Source organism: Hetaerina americana, unplaced genomic scaffold (genome assembly GCF_022747635.1).
Source record: "Hetaerina americana unplaced genomic scaffold, ioHetAmer1.1.p SCAF_11, whole genome shotgun sequence".
NCBI classification, from domain to species: Eukaryota; Metazoa; Arthropoda; class Insecta; order Odonata; family Calopterygidae; genus Hetaerina; species Hetaerina americana.
The window spans coordinates 22641219-22661859 of NW_027286181.1; the positions used below are offsets into that span (position 1 = coordinate 22641219).

At 37.4% G+C, this 20641-nt stretch overlaps 1 protein-coding gene across 1 annotated transcript in view; it reads right to left on the reverse strand.

Moving 5' to 3' along the window:
- Positions 1-5877: 5877 nt before the first annotated feature.
- The window catches only part of LOC139701101 (RYamide receptor-like), a 459291-nt gene continuing 444527 nt past the window's right edge, over positions 5878-20641 (reverse strand). Inside the window, exon 4 of the mRNA XM_071599676.1 lies at positions 5878-6573. Within this exon, the coding sequence (XP_071455777.1) occupies positions 5878-6573 (696 nt within the window). The remainder of the gene's footprint in view (positions 6574-20641) is intronic.

A 20641-nucleotide genomic window follows, 5' to 3' on the forward strand; every position in this document is an offset into this window, starting at 1 on the left:
GTCTACACCGTACCCTCCAGGTCACCCTGGAAACGTGTGGCAAGGATTGTTAGATCACCAGTTTTCAGTAACTAAACGAATGCGTTCAATTTAGTGGTTCGTAGCTAGGTTCTTCAGCCGTGGATTATTCGTTGGTTGATTTTGTTTTTATTGTGATCGTGATTCGCGCAAGGAAAGAAAGAGTCCCTGAATCTACTGGTGCTGCTGTATACTTCCCTTATTTTACCCAAATTATACCCGATAAAAGTATAAAGCCGATATAATGAGGGGCTTTATTGATTTCGTATGTATCACAAGTGAAATCAAGTGTTGCGTGCCTAATAGCTTTAGTTTTCCTTCCTTCGTGCTTCGAGGGATTCTCACCCTAGTTCCTCTCTTTACCACGTATTGCTCATTTTTTTGTCGTAATACTTCTCCACAAACTTAGTGGCCCTTCTCATACCTTTTCTGCTTCCTAAATCAAAACTTCCAAGTCGTTCCAAATAACTTCAGTGTATTTTAAGTGCGACCTCACTAGAGCAAAGTAAAACCTTTACCATGCTTTCTCATTAAAATACCCTGCAACTCGCTCAATTACTTCAAGTTTCTTCAGAGCCCACAAATCTTCATACTTCACTCGCTTCATGATATTAAAAAAAATGAAATTCATACTAATATTTAATTTAATTTACCCTTTATAGAGGGCGCATTCAAATGAAATGTTTTGACCGCGAGTCAATTCGCAACCGAAACCGTTTAAAATGTCCTTAAATTACTGTCATTGGTATGCACGAGTTTTGATTACTAAATGAAAGCAAATGATTACTCACTGTGCCGGTATTCGTTTGAAATATTAAAAAAAAATTCACAGCTCAAGACAGTTCATTAGATGCTCAGGATTCCGCTTTATAGGCAACATGTCATCATAGATCCAAAATTTATGAAATAAATAACATTAGATATTTAGGTGCGGACTGAAGAAGTTTAAGTCTAAAATATATATTCACTTGCTTGAAAAAATTACGGATAGCAACAACGAAACATATACATCCAGCTATTCTTACCTTTTCTCTTTTGGTTCTCGTCACCTCATCACCAGTTGTGCCCAGTCACTTCAATTCGATACCTCACATTCCAGGCAGCCGAAAACCGAAAGCTTAAGAAGTTACCGAGAGGAAAGTGCCAAGGCATAGTTAAAACGCATCGTATTATATTTATGCCAGTATATTTGCACTAATTAGAAAGAACAGGATAACAAATAACACCATATATCCAGGAACGCAATCCATTAGATTAATAAACGAGAAAAACTAGAGCAGGTATAGAATTTTACCTATCTCAGAAGTTCTTTGGACCAAGATGGTCAAATGAGTAGGGATATCAGAAGAAGAATAGCTTTTGGCAAATAAGCTTTCACAAGGAGTAGGGAGTTGATGACGATGGACGTTAAGTAAGGAGATGAAGAAAAGATAAATAAAAACTTTGGTGTGGAGCTGGTTTTGTACAACTCAGATACATGGCCGTCGAAGCAAGGTGATAGGAGTATATTATAGGCTTTTGAGATGAGAGTGTGGAGAAGGATGGAAAATTTGAAATGGAATTAAAGGAAAGCAAACGAAGAAGTGCTAGGCGGATGGTGGGGAGGAGAGAGGATTGCTGGGAGGAAGCAATAGGAGGTAGAAGAGAGATGCAGGGTATTTTGATTGGCAATGGCACGCTGAAAACTAAGTATAAGGAAAGAACGTAAGGAAATCGAGGAAGAGCTACCTCTTCTTCTCTGTAGGCGTGAATCGTCGGCTTGCTCAGACTGTGCTCATCCAAAACCAACCTTAAACGATAGACCACCGAATGAAGTATATACTTTTCTTATATTAAGGTTCGAGGGATTTTTGAATTTGTGAATTACTCTAACATGCTCAATTTAAAAAAAATGGGTGTCGCGTATATGATAAAATATACCGATTCCGCACACATCTCATTTTCAACTAAATAGTTTACAAAGGTATATAACAAAAATTGCATAGGATGCCCTTAGTTTTTTCTTGAATATTAGACATTGGCAACATGGGAATATTTTATTATGCCCACGATTTCCATTAATTTAATTGAGCATTTAGGAGAAAAATGATTACCTACTCTGGAATCTACAAGAGAAAAGCTACTAAATATTTTAAATCGAGACTGTTAATACGGTTACATATTCAATGCACTAAAAAATATTCCTCAGATGATAGTTTTAAAAGAATAAAACATTGAAACAGCGCGAGATCAGGAGTGTTTATGTGTGTGTGCATATATATATATATATATATATATATATATATATATATATATATATATATATATATATATATATATATACTACCTTGATCAAAAAGTTCCCGGAATAACCACCGTGTGGCGCTCCCATCGTTCCGATTTGAGTTCTGTTTTTTTTGTTAAATTGGTACATCTGTTGTTGATATTCCCTTTAAATCTTAGTGTCATAACTTGACATTTGCAAAAGTTACGGTCGGTTTTCGGTATGTCCATCAGTGCTTCCTGCGATTTTTCCATTACTTCCTCTCGGCTGCTAAAACGCGTTCCCCGTAATGGTTTTTTAACTCGATTGAACAGAAAGAAGTCACAGGGAGCCAAATCAGGTGAATTCGGTGGCTGTTGGATGGTATTTGTTGCATTTTTCGTCAAAAAATTACGAATAATGATAGCACTGTGCGACGGTGCGTTATCATGGTGCAAAATCCACGAGTTTTCTGCCCACATTTCTGGTCTCTTTCGGCGAATTGCTTCACGCAAACGTCTCATAACGCCCAAATAATACTCAATAATAATTTACTGTCTGGCCTTCTGGCAAAAATTCATGATGCACTACACCGTTGTAATCCATGAAAACCGTCAGCATTGCCTTCTTTTTTGACTGAAAACGACGTGGTTTTTTTGGTCTCGGCTCATTTGGTGAACGCCATTCACTTGCCTGATGTCTGGATTGCGTGTCGTACTCATAAACCCACGTCTCGTCTCCAGTAATGATCCTTTTGATGAATGTGGGATCGGATTCAGCCTCGCAAATCATGTCTTTTGCGACGTCAACTCGGTCTCTTTTTTGCATGAAATTGAGGTCTTTTGGCACCAACTTTGCTGCTACACGACGGAAACCCAAATCATTAACCACAATGTCTTGGGCGGATCCATAGGCAATGTTCAAGTCCTCCGCTATTTCTCTGATGGTTAATTTGCGGTTATTGACCAACATTTCTTTTACTTTATCAATTTTTTCACCGACTTTCGATGTCGATGGTCTGCCACTGCGTTCATCATCTTCGATTGACTCACGACCACTTCTGAACCGCTCGTGCCACTGGTAAACGACCGTTATTTTTAGAGAATCATTGCCGAAACACTTTTCCAACATTTCCAACGTCCGTGCGCCACTAAATCCGTTTTTTACGCAAAATTTAATACAAGTTCGTTGTTGCAAATTTAAATCCATTTCTGCAATTGTAAAAAATCGCCAACACACACAGAGATAGATGTACTCTTGGCTACGTAACTTTTGCAAATGTCAAGTTATGACACTAAGATTTAAAGGGAATATCAACAACAGATGTACCAATTTAACAAAAAAAACAGAACTCAAATCGGAACGATGGGAGCGCCACACGGTGGTTATTCCGGGAACTTTTTGATCAAGGTAGTATATATATATATATGTTTGTATGTGTGTGTGTGCTAATAGACATCCATAAATACCAAATATCCTTATATCTTTCTGCAAATGACGTACAACAGCCGCTGAATTATTTACAACATTTAATTTAAACCTGTGTAGGGAAGACAGGTAATACAGGTTTGGGATGGATTCACATAAAACATAGATTCTTGAACAACAATAGCATTACATTCATGAAAATGACACAATAACAAAACACAATATCGAAGTATTCCTAATCAGCAAACAAATTCCCTAAATCGCTGGTGGCGTTTTCTTTGGTTTCCAGAAAGCACTCGTCATCCAAAACACTACGATGATGGCGATATTTTCAACACATAACGCGCTTGCACGAAGATGAAAAGAGACTTTAATTGAACGGTTAAAATTACAACTTTTTTCTTTACGGTGAGGGTCTGACGAATACGTTTATCACATCTTTCCATTATACAAAATTACAAATTCACATATATGCCTCCTGTATCGCTCATGTCACCTTTTATAAGCATGGACAAAAGCACATATAACATCATGTTGTCTTTTATGCCTTTCCATCAGAAATATTCAATTTTCTTTCTTCACCAATTAGAAACACTATGAGCCACTGACAACTTTAAAATTATTTACTTTTTCGTATGTTATATCCCCAAAACTAAAGATCCTCAGTACTCTTGTTCCCATTAGCATGTCACCTACATATATTTACACACTTCAGAACGTGTACACCTTCATAAATTTAGAGTACTCATCTAACTTTCTTGTCACTGTACTGTCTGGTTCTTCTCAAAGGTGAAACCGGTAAAAGTTTGATTACCTAATACATAGACACCAATTGTATTTTATTCACTATCTGCTGAGAAGAGCACAAGGATGTCTTTCTTATTCACCAAGTTCTAGTCCCAATGAATGTCTCGCCGTAGCAACACTTATTTGGAGGAACGTGCGGCGGACAAAACAGACTCAAATTTCACCCTGTGAACCGATTCATTGAGAGATATGAACGAAGAAAATTACTTATGACACGCACAAACACACAAAACATAAGTGATTTTTATACATGCACATGTAATCTCACAAAGTTCCCCAAAATCGAAAATACCGTTTCTTTTCGTGGAAAAATAACGTGAAATAGGTCGCGCATAGAAAATCGTTACAAAATATGGGAAATAATAGTAAAGAAAGTTCCATTTAAATTGCGAAAAAAGCTGTTTTCTTTACAGTTGAATGTGAAATTGTCATATTATTAAAATACTTTTTTGTGAAAATAAATACACTCACATTTTAAATATATTGAAATGCTTCATTTCATGGTTATAAATAGCAGGGGATATTATTACTGAGCCTTAGGATCCATGATTTCTCTCATGGTTACAATTAATACTTTTCCTATATGTACATGGAAGTTTCACATCTACATGAAGTGGAAGATACAATCAACGTGAAGCATCAGAATTTAACAAAAATATCCATCACAGTTACCATAAAATACTTTCATAAATATTATGGAGATAAATTGGTATGCTATTATGGTCACAAACATTTCGAACTGTGAATGTCGTTTCAACATTGTCTATCTCATAATTCACGCTTTGCCATTGATGACCTGTGAAAATTGAGCCTTAATAATATTACACAGTAGGATGTTGAGTTTATGAAACAATCGAAGTGGCTTTGTCACGCATATACTAACAACCAATGTTCACCCCACTGCCAAGTACATTCCCTACTACACTGATTAGTTAACTGTCCAGTTTACTCACCACTCCAGTCCACTTTCCAGTTCACTGTATTATGAAATGTCTGGGCATTATAAAATGTCCTCATCAGAGTAATATACTAGCGTTTCACATTCAAGAATAACGTAACCTACACCCCCAAGCCTCTGAATTCCGGACGGGAGTAAAATGTTTCAGTAAGGGAGAAAAATTCGATCATCCGCATGAACGATCGATCCACAACAGCTGCGAAGAGGATAGGCTCGCCTGCTAGGCGCGCAACAGTGCGGAACTACGCCAGGACGCGCGCTCAACAGATCGCCACGTGTTTTCAAAATAACCCATCAGGTGTGTATCGTTGGTGTGCCTCTTCGAGACTGATGCGGGAGGAACTTGACGAGAGAGATCCCATCAGAAGTCGACACTGTGTGAAACTCACGCCTTCGGGACGACACTGGTTTGAGCGGGGAGAGCTCATATCTTGTCTTCCACGTGTACTTCCTTCTGAGGAGCCCTCTGGTGATGGTGGTGGTGGTGCCTACCGCGTAGATAGTGCGGATGACCGACGGGGTAATCCCTTCCCACGCCATTGCTCCCGTTGTCCGCCAGGCCCACGCTCTCACCGTTGGTCTTCTTGGCCGAGTTGGCCCGGCGGACGCTCACGTACGAAGTCCCCGTGTCCACCCGGTGGAGGAGGGACGCTTCGTCTACCTCGAGATCAAGGTCCGAGTCCCTGTTGCGGAGGGACCTCCGGTTGGGGCCCCGGCCGCAGGACCCGACCCCAAGGCCCCCGGAACTACCAAGCAGGACGGAGTTTGGCCGGCTGCCGGCGCATCGCCCGTTCCCACCCTTGGACAGCATGAAGGACGATGTGGATGAGGGCCCCATGCTAGTGCTGGGGCGGCCCCGGGGGCCGATGGACCGGCCCCCGCCCGCGTGGGTGATGGTGGCACCGCCGAAGGCGCCGCTGCTTGTGTTTGGACCCGGGGTCATCCTGCGGGCGAGCCATCGGAGACAGGGCACCCTGGACAGTGCGCAGCAGAAACCCACCCGGAACTTGGCGTTCATCCAGCAGTAGATGATAGGGTTATAGCAGGAATGGGACATGGCAAGCCAGTGGAAGGCCCACCACAGGTACGGGATGCCTTCCCAGTTTCCGAAGGCCCCCTCCTGGTCGACCATGATCTACAAACAAAAGTGTTTTTATTAGTAATAAACAGTCCGACAGACAAGGAGTTGCCGTCATTCTTGAATAATTTATGAATACTACTATAGTACTACCCAATTATTTAAGAATAATATAAATGGGAAGAGAACTAAATACAGAAAACCAAGAAATGAGATTGTTTAGTAGTAGGAAAGCTACGCCAAATATTAAAGGAGGAGGGGAACAAACGAGAGTAGTTGGAGCAGTTAATACATTTGATCAATATTTCAGGGGTGATGGGACATTTAATTGGATACATTTGATGAATAATTGCGTTAGCTAAATATGCAATTGCAAGAAGAAAAAATTTATAAAGGATATATTGAAAAAAGATTCGAAGAAATGATTAGTAAATACTTGAATATGGATCATAATGCGTTGTAGATGTGAGATCTGATCTTCGAGGAAAGAGAATAAGCTTGAATTGGAGGCTTTTGAGATGTGAGTGTGGCAAAAATTACGTAATATTATTGTATTGGATCATTTTCTGTGCAATTAGAGTAGATCTGTTGCTCATAATATTTTATCAGTTGACTTTGTTTAAATTAGTTTCTTATATACTTTTCCTAACAGGGCGTGGTCTTAGAATAATAAATCATGTCAACAGATTACTGTTAAGAAGAACAAATAGATGCGACCATGCGTGTAGAGCACTTTAATTGCAGTACCTTTCATTACTTGATCAACATATTTGACTTCTCAATTGATTAAAACTTAATAAATGGACCATAACTGACGATATCAAGAATCAGTATGGCTTCATCAAACCAAATTCGGAGGCAATAAGCAGAAGTAGCTGGAGTAAGTGAGCAGTAAATATGAGGAAAATTGACGTATTAGTGTAGAAAGGAGTTTTGAAAGAAATAGCATTTAAAAAAATCAAAGAGTCAATCAGAAAATACACCACGCAAAGAAAAAAAGAAAATATTAGCGAAGACTTCAAATGGAGCAAAGCTCCACCTTATTACCAACCACAGTCTTTGAGGTAAGATGTTGAGCGGAAAACAGAGGCTTTTGAGATATGTTGGGGGATGGAGAAAATAAGTTGAACACAGAATAAGAAAACTTCGAGGATTCAAACAGAATGGGCGTAAAGAGGAAGTTACTGGGGGAAACACAAAGGCAGAGGAAGTGGATGTATGAAATGCCGAAAGGTAGAGAGATGTTGACGGCCGTGGTAGAAGGTAGAAAGTTGTATAAGCAGGGTAGCAGAATGATAAAAATATACTTAATTTTCGGACAGAATGGAGGGAGGTAGAAAGAAATGGAAAAGAAAATGCTCGTAATGCATGGCAACCATGAGGAAGTTATCTCTAGAAACCGGGTAAACCTACCTTTAAATACGTATAATACCGTGATTGATTAGTATATAAGGTTCCGAATTGTCAAATTGAAAGAATTACAATTTCATTGTCACTTGGTCGATCGTCAATGATGCCATCACCAACTCCTGGTTCAATTCCAACAAAGCTGATTGTACTAACCACTCGCTGACTCAAAGGAGCAGCCAAACCACGAAATGAATCTGTATATTACTTTGATGGATCAGGCATAGCGTATCTCCAACTAAGTCCTTAGGCGTTTGTAATTAGCTTGAATCAACGATGAACTCGAATTTGGGTAGAGTGTTGTTGCAACCCATGCTTTGTATCCTGGTTCCCGAGTTTAGTATTAATTTGAAACGGTAAAGTAATGAGTTTCCATAGGTAAAATAATATCTGGTGCACGCAGTGGTATGTTCATAAAACCCTTCCGGTTAAAATACTTAATAAATCTGCTACATGATAAATAAGTTCGAAATTGAATTTTTTCAATTGAAGTTCCTAGCTTGCTGTAAAAGGCAAAGACTCTAACATGGTAATTAAAATATTTCTGGCATGTTACTCAACCCCTAGCCATATGTGTATATTATTGTAGCATGTGATAACCTCATCTTCATTTCGTTATTAAGTTTTCTGTTGTCTTTAAGTATCATATATATTCACTTCATACCCTAAAATGAGATTTGACTGGTAGTTTTATTTCTCTTCATGACAAAGGGGCTTCTAGTATTTCCCGTTTTTCTTCTACGCAGCTTCCTCACGAATGATTTAAATGTAGTAATACAGACGGTTATTCTTTATTCCAAGTTGTACAAAAATGTAGGTCGGGGAACACTAACTTTATTAAAACTTGTCTTTAATGCTTGAGCATAATCAAAAATGTTGCTATAGCATGGTTTCCTGAATACTGAAAAGTTGTGTTTGTTATTTTTAATGGTTATCGTGAGATTCAGAAAGTTTAGACCTATTTCGGACTCTATTTCCATGGTGAAAGAAATTTTGGGATATTGATGGTTAAGTATGTTTAGGAATAAATCTAGTTGTCTCTCACTCCCTGTCCAACAGCAGATGATGTCATCAACATAGCGATACCAATAGAAGATATTTTTTAAAAGGGGATGGTTGGAATTAAATAGGTTTCTTTCGAAGTCGTCCATAAATATTTCAGCTAATAATGGTGAGAGAGGGGATCCCATAGCGAGACCATCTGTTTGGTGATAAAAATTTTTGTTGAATAGAAAATAACTCTGATTAGCACATAGTTCCATGAGCAAATGAATTTCTTTAGATATTATCGGGTCCATCTTTGATTGTTGGAGTATTTTTTGAACGAGGGACAAGGTCTTTTGGACGGGTACAGAGGTGAATAGATTTTTTATATCAAAAGATACGAGTTTAGAGTTGGTAGGTAGTAAGAGATGCTGGAGGTTCTGCGCTAAACTTATGGAATTTTTAACACCATGCTTTGTTGAGAAACTGGAAACCTGTCTAAATACGGTATTCATTTTTGTGGCCAATTTATAAGAGGGTGATCCTATGCAAGAAACTACAGGTCGTATGGGTGTTCCATCCTTATGGACTTTAGGTAGTCCGTAAAACCTAGGGGGTAGGGGGTTCATCTGCAGTAAGTACCTAATCTCACTATCTTTGAACAGTGTTTTGCAGGCAGAGAGGGCTGACTTCACACTATTATGAAATCTGGCTGTAGGGTCTCGAGGAATTAATACAAAAGGATTATTAGTTAACACATCAATACATTTATCAACGTATAAGGATTTGTTTAGGATCACAACACTGTTCCCTTTATCGGCTTTTGAAATAATAAGGTCTTCATCTTCGATCTTGGATTGGATGAATCTTAAAACTTTCTTCTGTAAGGTTACTTTTTTGGGTTGTACGGTGTCCAGTTCGGTAATTCGCGAGGTAATGATATCGGCACAGATTTGTTTTAGGCCCAATACCCTACTGCTCATAAACTATAATCAAAAATAAAAATATCTCCCGAGTGAACACAGAGATTAGATTCAGAGAAAAAATCTGCAAGGTTTGATAAAAATTGTAACGAGAAGGTACGGGTAAGTAGTAAGTGTCATGGGTATGCTGGAGGATTTAGGCTGGGAGCCACTTGATTCTCGAAGAGAGTAAACAAGTCTTAAAACTTTTAGAAAGGCAAAGGACATGCGTTTTATTGCGACACATATAGAATTATTTTGGCATCAAATTATATCGGTAGATTCCACCACAAGGATAAAATAAGATAGAGATAGAGAAAGAGAGAGACTATCACATACAGATTCAAGTACTCGTTCATCCTTTGCAAGATACGTTATCATTGCAAACCGAAACGTCCGAAAAGATTAACTTAAAGACTTAAATTTAATGACCAAGTCAAGAAGACCAATGTTTACAAAAAGTAAATGGGCATGGATCTACATGAGAATTATATACGAGCTTACATGTATCTAAGAGTAAGCATTCCTGTATGCATGATTGGTGCCTCAACACACACCCCGTCACAAGCCCTTGCGGCATTTTGTGGGGCATTGTGTCGATGTAGATATGAGGAACATTTATTTAATTTCGCGCATAAATTTATAAAACCATTTTTATACCTCAGCGGCAACCTTATATTCCCGATATATTTCAAATCGATGCCTTTATACATTTATGTACACATTTATGTATACATTTATGTACACATTTATGGTGGTCGACTAACTGGGCAGTGATTCTTGTTTATGCTGTATTTCCATTTTAATAAGGGTTCCTTGTCACCGAAAAGTAGTAAAAAATGACAACAAAATGGTAAAATTTAGTTAAATATTTCTTTCAAATCACTTTACATGGACACTGATACAAAACTAAAATTATTTTGCGTTCGATAATCTTGCAGAATGTTGAAGAATTAAAGTGATTTCTTTTTCTATCTGATTAAAGTCGTGCCCGACGGGTCATTCTTCTACGGAGCTCGCCATTCATCACTTCGTCTTGTCAGTTAACCAATAGTCACAATTGATTACTGCACTCATGCTTCATACTTATACTCGATATTGGTGAATTAAAGTTTTATCTGTAGGAATATAACCCTGGTGATTTATTAGTTTTAAATTGGTTGCAAAATTGGTTAAGTCAATGAATTTAACAATTTCACAATACTTGGGCTAATTAGGATCCCTTTTTTTCTTCAGAAAACAGGCTAGGTTATCGAATGTACCATCAAAGTAATGACATTATTTGAACTATGATTTATTGCTAAAGGTGATTAAAGGTAGTGAGTTTCACAAATTGAGTTAACTATTTGGGAAATATACTTGATTCTTAAACATGTGAAAACTTATGTTAGTAACAGTTTAAAACTTTAGCTTCAGAAACGTTAACAACATTTGTCGTCAATACCATTATGCTGGTAAATTGAGTTTCACGTTCGTTTGATAGTAGGATGACATTTTTATTTAATACGAATTTATTATGGTATGCTTGAAATTTTGCTATGAATGCATAATAAAATTATTATTTACAACGGACCAATTTTTCTTAAAACAAAAACTTCATTAAGCTTGTGCAACCCAAGATACTTGTCCTTTAATTCCTCAATTTATGGTTCTTATCAATAACATATTTTTTCATATGCTTAGAAAAGCATGTCAGCCTTAGATAACATTGTGCATGTACCTGTAGTTATCATTATGCAAATTATTATCCCTATTTATTTTGGCTCAAATCGGAGAAAAACTAAACTTCGGTGTTGAATGTCCGGTTTTAAATTACCCTGATACCTCCTGGCGGTGGCTAGCAGGATACCCTGTAGATGTAGGATTTATTGTCAAATAAAAGATCATATATCTTGCTTGCCGATAGCATTTTAGCATCGAATTTCTTCCGCTTAATTTTCTCTTGCCTTAATTGTTGTATTCTATAGCATGTTTGTCATCGACAGCTTACCTCCTCTTACTGAAATCTCGCAACGCAATCAAATAAAAAGTAATTCTCCTGCTAGCTCAAATACGAATTTAACTTATCCATGAGTGATTTCACGCGTGGACGTCCATGCTAACCCTAAGCATTAAAAGTCATCCTTTCCATTCATTTCATCATCATCATGTCATTAAAATTCGATACCCATGACGTGTACATGACGTATGATGGTTGAAATACATGGGAGAGGTCAACTAACTTAGCAATTGACAAGAAAACATTCATTTCACTCTTTAGTAAATCAATATTTATCACATATTGTGACGGTAATTTTAAGGTTTTCCTGATAGAAAAAGGAGAAATGTATTAATTTGTAACCCCTTAGAGTGAGTCAAAGATCCTTGATGGAAAAAAGGAGATCTCAACAATAGTTCGATGGACAAAGGCTGAGAAACGATTAGTTTCTTTGCCTCTTCTCGCAAAATACAACCCGAAATCCGACACTGCAAAAACCCTTCCTTCAATTTAGCATACTTTTCTCTTCAGTCATCCTGCCCAACATGCATATCATATTTCGTACCATTTCCTTGATCCCACCTTTACAAGTCTTCAACGTTCCATTGCCATGAAGAATGCTCTGCCCGCTTTGGATTTATCCCAATAATTCCCCCTCCTCCCCCACCAAACATAGCACTTCCTCGTTTGTTTTCCCTCTCTCTACTTCACCTTTTCCATCTTTCTGCCCATCAAAATTTCAAAAGCCTCCAAAGTACGCCTATTATCTTGATTTAGCCACCATGTTTACACCCACACGAGTAATCGTATGAGGTTAGAATTATCACGGGGGAATAATTTAAGTCCCATATTATACTGGTAGCCGAGGTCATAATGAAAAGTTAAAGGAAATTAACTACCAAAAAGATGGATTTAAGGATCCTTTTTCTCCCTCTGAATTTGTATCTCCAACACTATTGATTATTGGGTGGTAAAAATTTAGCAATCTAAAAAATGAAATATAGGTGTAAGTTATCACCAATTATTTAAATGGCTGCTGACTTAAATACCTACTATCGCATTTCCTCTTCATTAGTTATCTTAAAGTAATTTAAAGAGTAAAATGTAGATGAACTTTATTTAGAGCAAGGAATGCATACCAAAGTGTTCATGAACGCGTAATTCCGTATCCTTCTCACTGTACAACTCATCGATTAAAAATTGCATCTTTCTTGTAACTTTAACCTTCTTAAGAAATTCTACTAACATACAAAGGCGTATTATGTGATTTAAAAAAATACTACAGTATCCTATGATAATATAGATGCGTGTTTACTATGGGATAGTCTGAGGCATTCATTTACTCACTCAGTGTTTTTAATAAGAAAATTCATGGAGTGGAAAAAGAGAATATGGCTATACGAGAAATGACCTTCGTCACTTCTTTCTGCGAGAACCACTGTGAGCTAGCGAGGGTCCGACAAGACAATTCAGAGCGGTAAAAATCATGAACTACGGGGAAATGGTGAAATTAAAATATTTAAAATCTCTCCCCACGTTTGGCACATTTTAAAGGAAACAGATTTTTTTAAACGTGGGTCGGTTTGCTTGGCTACGCATACACGGAGCCTGCATGAACTCTTGGATTAGTTGTGCCGAGAAGTCCACGCCATCAAGGAAAGAGTACAATAAAGTACTTCGAATTGACTTATCTTTCAAATATCATCGAAATAATTTAAAAAAACCTATTGTTAAAAAAGGGCATTGTTAAATCATACAGCACTTGTGGTCGGCCATAATTCAAAAAATCGCGAGAGTAATGAATCCACATTATTCAGGAAAGCAGATCATTATGATTAAAGGCACCAGCCGCTTATTTGAGAGTGCACTGCGGCGGCTATATTTCACCCGAGCGAGCTCGGTAAACGCGCCCCTAAGCTGATTTAATATGCTCTACGCGACGATGCGTGGCAGGGAGGTGTTCCCCAGCCCCGAAGGCCTTCCCCAAATGCGTCCAAAGGCGGAGGAGCTCCAGAATCATAATGAGATCAGGGCGACTCCATGGTTTGAATAAAAGCCGTTAGAGAAAGGCTTTTAAACTCGCCATCTGTGACTTGTGATGTTTCTAGTAGGAGAGGAGGAATGGAGTTAAGGTGTTGGTAATTCGTTGGAAGGACGAAAGTATGAAGACATGGGGTCAGGTTTGATGCACGAGACGGATGAAATGATGCTTAGAGGCAGGAGAAGGTTTTTCTTTTAATTGTTCCCCGAGGAATGCAGACACCGTGATTTCGAACCTTCACCATTAAAATAATTAATCCTAACAGTGGAAACGTTCACAGTGAGAATGATAAGGGCGCCATTAATGCTCTTGGTGTCTTAGCAAGAAAATTCTCCAATTGGAAAAGGCTCATAGACATGGCGATATTTTAACTTTGACTATTCTTTCTGTGAGGGTCTAACACGGAAATTCACAGTGGTAATATTCATGAAATTTAGGGAAACTAAAAATGAAAGATATTTTAGTTCTCTCTCCATATATTGCAGTCACACACTACATTTAAACATAAGCATTTTTTATTGTGGATCGGAAATCCCCTTGCTGAATATTTCCTAAAACGGGAATTCTATTTATTTCTTAAACTTCAATATCATAAACATAAGACTATTTGTGATAATGGCCCCATTTTTCCCTAAGTTCTTTTTGGGCAATTTTTTATTAAGTATGCCCTTGGAGACTGATTGCTCTCATCTACAAATTACTGCAACTTGGACCTTTGTTGAAAATCTTGATAAAAATTTATTTTCCAATTATTGCTTTTACAATGATCACTATTCAAGACTTTTGATAATTTTCTGTAATAAACTATAACTCGACGTTAAATTACCTTCCATTTGTTTTTCATGACCATAAATACAAGCATTTCTTCACCATAATCCTCCTTGTTGATTTTTTTAAAGATCCCAATAAAATTCATACGAGAACGTTTTCATCTTTTCCGGCTGCTGCGCTTTATATAGTATATAGCATTCATTTTACGAGACTTCCACCGAGAGAGTTTTTCAAGAGTGGACTAGTTAACGAAGGAACACGACCTTGGGAATTCCATCGTTTTCAGGAACCCTGGGAACGAGTAAAGGACACGAGACCGAATCTCAATGTCTTCTCATGAGACGAAGAAATAAAGACGAATTTTGGAAAGGGCATTAGGGCACAATAAGAAAGGGGGAAGAGGAAACGAGAGATTTCATTTCGAAGGCAAGGCGGAAGCCTCTCGTAGACTCTCGGGAGGGTTTTTAGAATTGCTCACGATGGCATAGGACGATTAATGAGCGTAAATTTTCCATCGCCTTCCCGTGGGAACTTTACTTCTGCCATATCTTTCCCTTGAAAATGAAAAGTTTAAGATTCATCAGCGCTCGAAGGGATTCCTCTTTCTCAGTCTTTCCGGCAAAACGATTTGCCTTTTTCCCGCAATGCTCCCTCAAACGGGGCGAAGAGTAAGGTCACCGCTGATACAAACCTGCCTCAAAGAACCTTTCAAAAGAGCATCTCAAAATATTTTTGAATCAAATTGACCAAGTATGTCCAGGTACAAAACTACACCAACGTTTCGTGCAGATCGGCTCTAACTATGCTTACTATCCTTGCCTTATTGTAATGTTATGAGAATATTCAGGCACACTTGGCAAATATTCTACGAGAATTGTCTCCGGTAAAATTACAGGACCCTCAGTGACTTGACCCTTCGATCACATTAAAGAGAAGATAGCAAAATATACGAGCAGAGATATGAAAAATTCGGAAGTGACTTTCAAAATGTTTGTGGGAAGGCTTGGTGATTGGCTAAAACTAGCCATAGCCAGCATTTTCACCTGATGAAAGGCCAAGTTTTCAGCGTTACTAAATAACCTAACTGCCTAGTAAGTAGATAAAATTGAATTAAATGAGTGATATGAGGAATAACCCTTCAAGTTTAAAAAAAAGCTTTAGTTATTTCTTAAGGCTTACAACTGGACGAATTGTTTTCTTCTTGAAGCCGCTGCACTTTTTTTAAAATATTGGTTTCATGAAATAAATAATTAAAATTTACAATTTCAATGCCAGGTTGTTTTACCTTTGACAAATTTCAAGAAACTGCGGGTGATGCCGCGACAGTAACTATTTAGGGAGTCAACATACCAAATCATATCGATGACTCCAATAAAAGTCATTGTCGTGGCATCTCCCGCAGTTTCTTGGAATATGGAAAAGGTAAACACACTTAGTGTTAAAAATTGGCTTTAACCTCGTGCACTGTGGCGCATCGCGCACGACTGCGAATGTATTTGACATAATATGGACGGCATATCGTCACAACATCTTATTCATTTACAATTTCGTAAATAAGAGATACATTAATTAAAATAAATTTAAACCAAATTCATGAATATGAGACAATGGAAAGTAGTAAAAGTATTGTTACTTAGCTCCTCTATGTCAAGTTTTGTCATAAATTATACCTTAAAAACGAACCGCTAATGGTACAATATAATCTTCGCTGTATGACTTAGCATAGGGTATTATAAATGCAGAAGGTGTGTAGTTACTTAGGGTAAAGAAGTTTTCATGGGGAGGTAGGAGCTGCTGGCAGGGACATTTAGTACGAATGTTAAGGAAATTCTCATAAAAACTTTGATACGGAGCGTGAGGGTGTACGGAACGAAAACATGGTCATTGAAGCAAAGACGTAGGGGATAATGCGTAAAGAAAAAGGCGTAGAATGGTAAATTCTGAGCTGCAGTTGTGAAGAATAATGGAAAAGGTAAAATGGAGAGAAATAAAAAAAACAATGATGTGCTAGGCATGGTGAGGGAGAAGAGTGAATTTTAAGGGAAATGCCCAAATGAGGCAGGAAAGATGGATGCAGAGTACTTTGAATTACGACCGACTGTAGAAAACTATGATAGAGAGAAGGAAGCTAGACAAGCGAGGTAGGGTTAGGCAAAAGATAAGGATGTTGGACGGCATGAAGGTAGGTAGAATGTATGTGGAATAAAAGAAGGGTTTATTTATAGGGGACAGGTGGTATATTGCTAGGCTACACTTAAAAATGCAACGGTGTTCAGTCGGTGTCTATCCAAAAGCTATCTTAAAAGGTAGACTATCTAATAAATATGTTGCAATTTAGGACCATGCAATCTCTTGTGTAACTTTACCGCATTTACTATATTGGCTCCTGACCTTACATCTTAATTCACGGCCATTTCACGTGTGTTAAAAACACTCATCCAAACTTATGATAAACTTTAATAAATAAACATGAAATCACTATGACATATTTAAATGATTTAAATGGTTTTCACAGCTTATAATTTTTTAAATAATAAATTATAATCATGTGGTGTCATCATATAATTTAAATTAATTTGTTATCCCTCTTTGCTAATGATTATCTCTCCGAATCTCTTTGTCAAATCGTATATTTTCTTTAAAAACTTCAGATTTCGCTCATTCATACTTATTATTTCTATCTCCAAAGTTATCACTCAGTTATCCCTGACCGTAACTCACGTCATTAGTCATCATACATTTTCTGTCGTATCTGGTGACATCGAAGATATTTATAATGGTGGTGGAATATCAACGATAAGTTTATGAAAACTAATGATTAAATCTACCGGGTTCGTTATAAACACCGCATCTTTATTCTTTCTTTTATGTCCATCTGAAACGGTTTTCTTGCAGCCTTCTACAATCATGCCTATATGCCGCTTGGGTCAAGGTTTCTCGCAAAGACAAGCTCTTCCGTTCTTCACTTATTTAAATGAATATATCCTAAACGTGAGCCAAAGGGATATTGAATTAAACCTTAGACGTGCGATTAAAATGCTTATAAAATCTTATGCGACCAGAGGTTAAGTCATGCACAGTAAAGATAAAGGTCCCCTTTTGACCGGAGACACTTTGTATGCAGCCGTTTGAGTGTGAAGTGTATTTTAATATCTTCTCAGTCACAAGAGTAAGCATATGCTTCAACACGTTTCGAATTTTACTGGGTTATTTCACTTCATGAAATATATTACGCATAGGAAATGTAAATAATTATAAAACAGATGGAAACCATATTCCTAGTTTGCGTGAGAGACAGTATAAGTAAATATTTCATTGGGTTGAAAGACTTCGAAATAATATTTATCCTTCACCTACCTCGAGATTTAAATATTTTGGGAAGGAAGGAATTGGAGGGATATATAGCAGAAAATAGTTTACAAAGAAGTTAACGAAGGAGGAGATGTCGCCAAATTGAAGGAAGCATACATGGAAAGATATGCTTGTCGTTATAGACGAGATATATTGGTTATTGGAGAAGTACCATCAAAGAATAGGTAATGAATAGTAATGAGTCATGTATAATATGCAGTATGGGGTCAGACGATATTTTTTGTCACGTTAGTTAGGACTTAAGAGTACCGTAATGGGTAATGTCAGGGTCCATTGAAAACCTACCATGAATTGGTAGAGTACTACCAGTAATCATTCTCCTTATAAATTGAGTTTTTACTTCGAATTCTTTTATTCCTTAACGCAGATAAAAACGGGGATGCTTGGTGTCTAATCATTCCCTGTCAAGTACCCTAGCGGTGGCCAGCAGGGTATTCAATTGATAGATATATGGGGATGAAGCGGATGAGTTCGTTTTTCTTTCAAAGGAAGAGCATCCCGATTACTCGGTACGCACGATTCCGACACCTACTTGGCAATTGGAATTCTTCCAATGCCGGATGTAATTGCGAATTCCGTTGGGATTGGAGCAGTGGGTTTAAAAGATTTAATTTGAGCATGTTGACCGGAATTCAGCAATATGGTGGAGATTTCGCCACGGGATATTTAAGCTTTAATTGCAGCAATAGACCCAAAAGCAGTGAGTATTTGCTTTGAGATGAAATGGATTGAATTTAACCTGAAATTAACGTCTGACAATTTCTAATTTAAAGACGAATAATATTAGTCAAGGGCGTTCAAAGAAGTTGAAGAGGTGAACTTGTGAAACTTTTTTTTGAATCGTAAAGAGAGATAGAATATTGTAACAATTAATAAATGTAAGGATATGCTGCAGAGTTGTACACATTTAGGTTGTATTTCGTCTCTCACTACCAATTTAGGATTCAAGTTAGCTCCAAGTGAAATGTTATTAACTCAAAGCACTTATATACATTGGATTGTAAATTTTGCAGTAAAAATGTTACTTGATCCCTCATTAATTGAAATATCTAATAATCCTTATTAAGGATTGAACTGCATTTATCATTATGTTTTCATCGCATGTAATAAATTCCTTATTAGAAAAGCCGATCACAGAGTACTGTACTGATTGAAAGCTAAGAAATCACGAAATCAAATCCTGAGAAATTATTAACTAAACGTTATTTATTGAATTCCAGAGAAGGTTAAAGAATTCTTGGTTAAATGCGAGTCATGAAAATAATGCTGTAAACAATGAAAGCGTATTACATCTTTTACAAAAAGATTTGACCGTGCTCCGTAAAATTTTAGCGATAGCGACCTTAGTTGTGGCCTTTCTTTTGGAATTCTTATCGCGAATAAATATATACCATTTAACTGGTATGGGAACATGCTATTTTATATTATATATACTAAATTTATGACAGAGATGCCAACCACCGTAACATATTTTTTTCCAGGATAAAAATAAGCACTAAAATATGATACATTACACAACTGTCACTTTGCGCGGAAAAACTACTTAAGCTCCTATGCGTCTCACACAAAAATCCTATGAGACATTTTTGAGGCAGTCAATAAACAAATTAACTAGTTTAGAGGCAGTGAAGCTCAAGTCTGCAAAGTTTGGATACAAGATTACTAGGCAAGCTTATTCTCACATACCTAACCGACTTTCGCGCTTAAGGCTGGTAAGTTAACTGTGATTCATCACTTCATCTAGTGCCAGCAAGATATTTTTTAAAGCATGCAGTAGAGCGTTAGACGGCGCAAAAATGAACGGATTATGTAAATTACTGAGATTTTGTAGGAAAAAGAGGAAACGCGACCGAGGGAATTTTAAGATTAGATGAACGTAGTCGATTAAAATTTCGGCGTGATGGCAAATGGTAGGGATAAATACATATCAAAGAATTTCCCTCAAGGATAGTTAATTTGTGTGTGAAGAAAATGTATTCTTTAATATTATCCGTGGGAATAAAATTAAAAATGCATTCCTTTCTGGACAATTCGTCTTCATCCACGTCGTTCACCGCAAACATCCTAAATTTATATGGCAAGTGAAGCTCGGATACGAAGCCTTAATGTCGCATTTGAAGGAAAAAAAAGGAAGTGCTTGCAAAAGGAAATGGAAGATGACAACAGATGTTTGGATTGTAATCCAAATAGTGATCAATCTTGTTTTTTAAATTGCGAATCACAGGAGGAAGGCACTTAATCAGATTCAGAGTAATATATTTATTTTATTTCACCCGAAAGACCAAAAATCTTCCAATAAGGTTGGCCATAAGTTTGTGGATTCGATTTATTATCATTTGAATTAATGATTAATCATAAGTCATTCTAAACACTGCTTTTTAGGAACGTGAGGCGTCAAAAAGTTTTCAAATGTGTCCGTGGAAATTTTGAAAATTTTAATGAATATTTGCGTACTTCCCACAGGCCCTTCGACCTTTCGTTTTCCGACAGATGAGCGAAACATCCTCGTTCCTCCAGATGCGACCTATTCTCCTTCCTACCTCACCACCGAACTCTCACCTCATTTCAATTGTTCGCTGCTCGTCATTTAGGCCT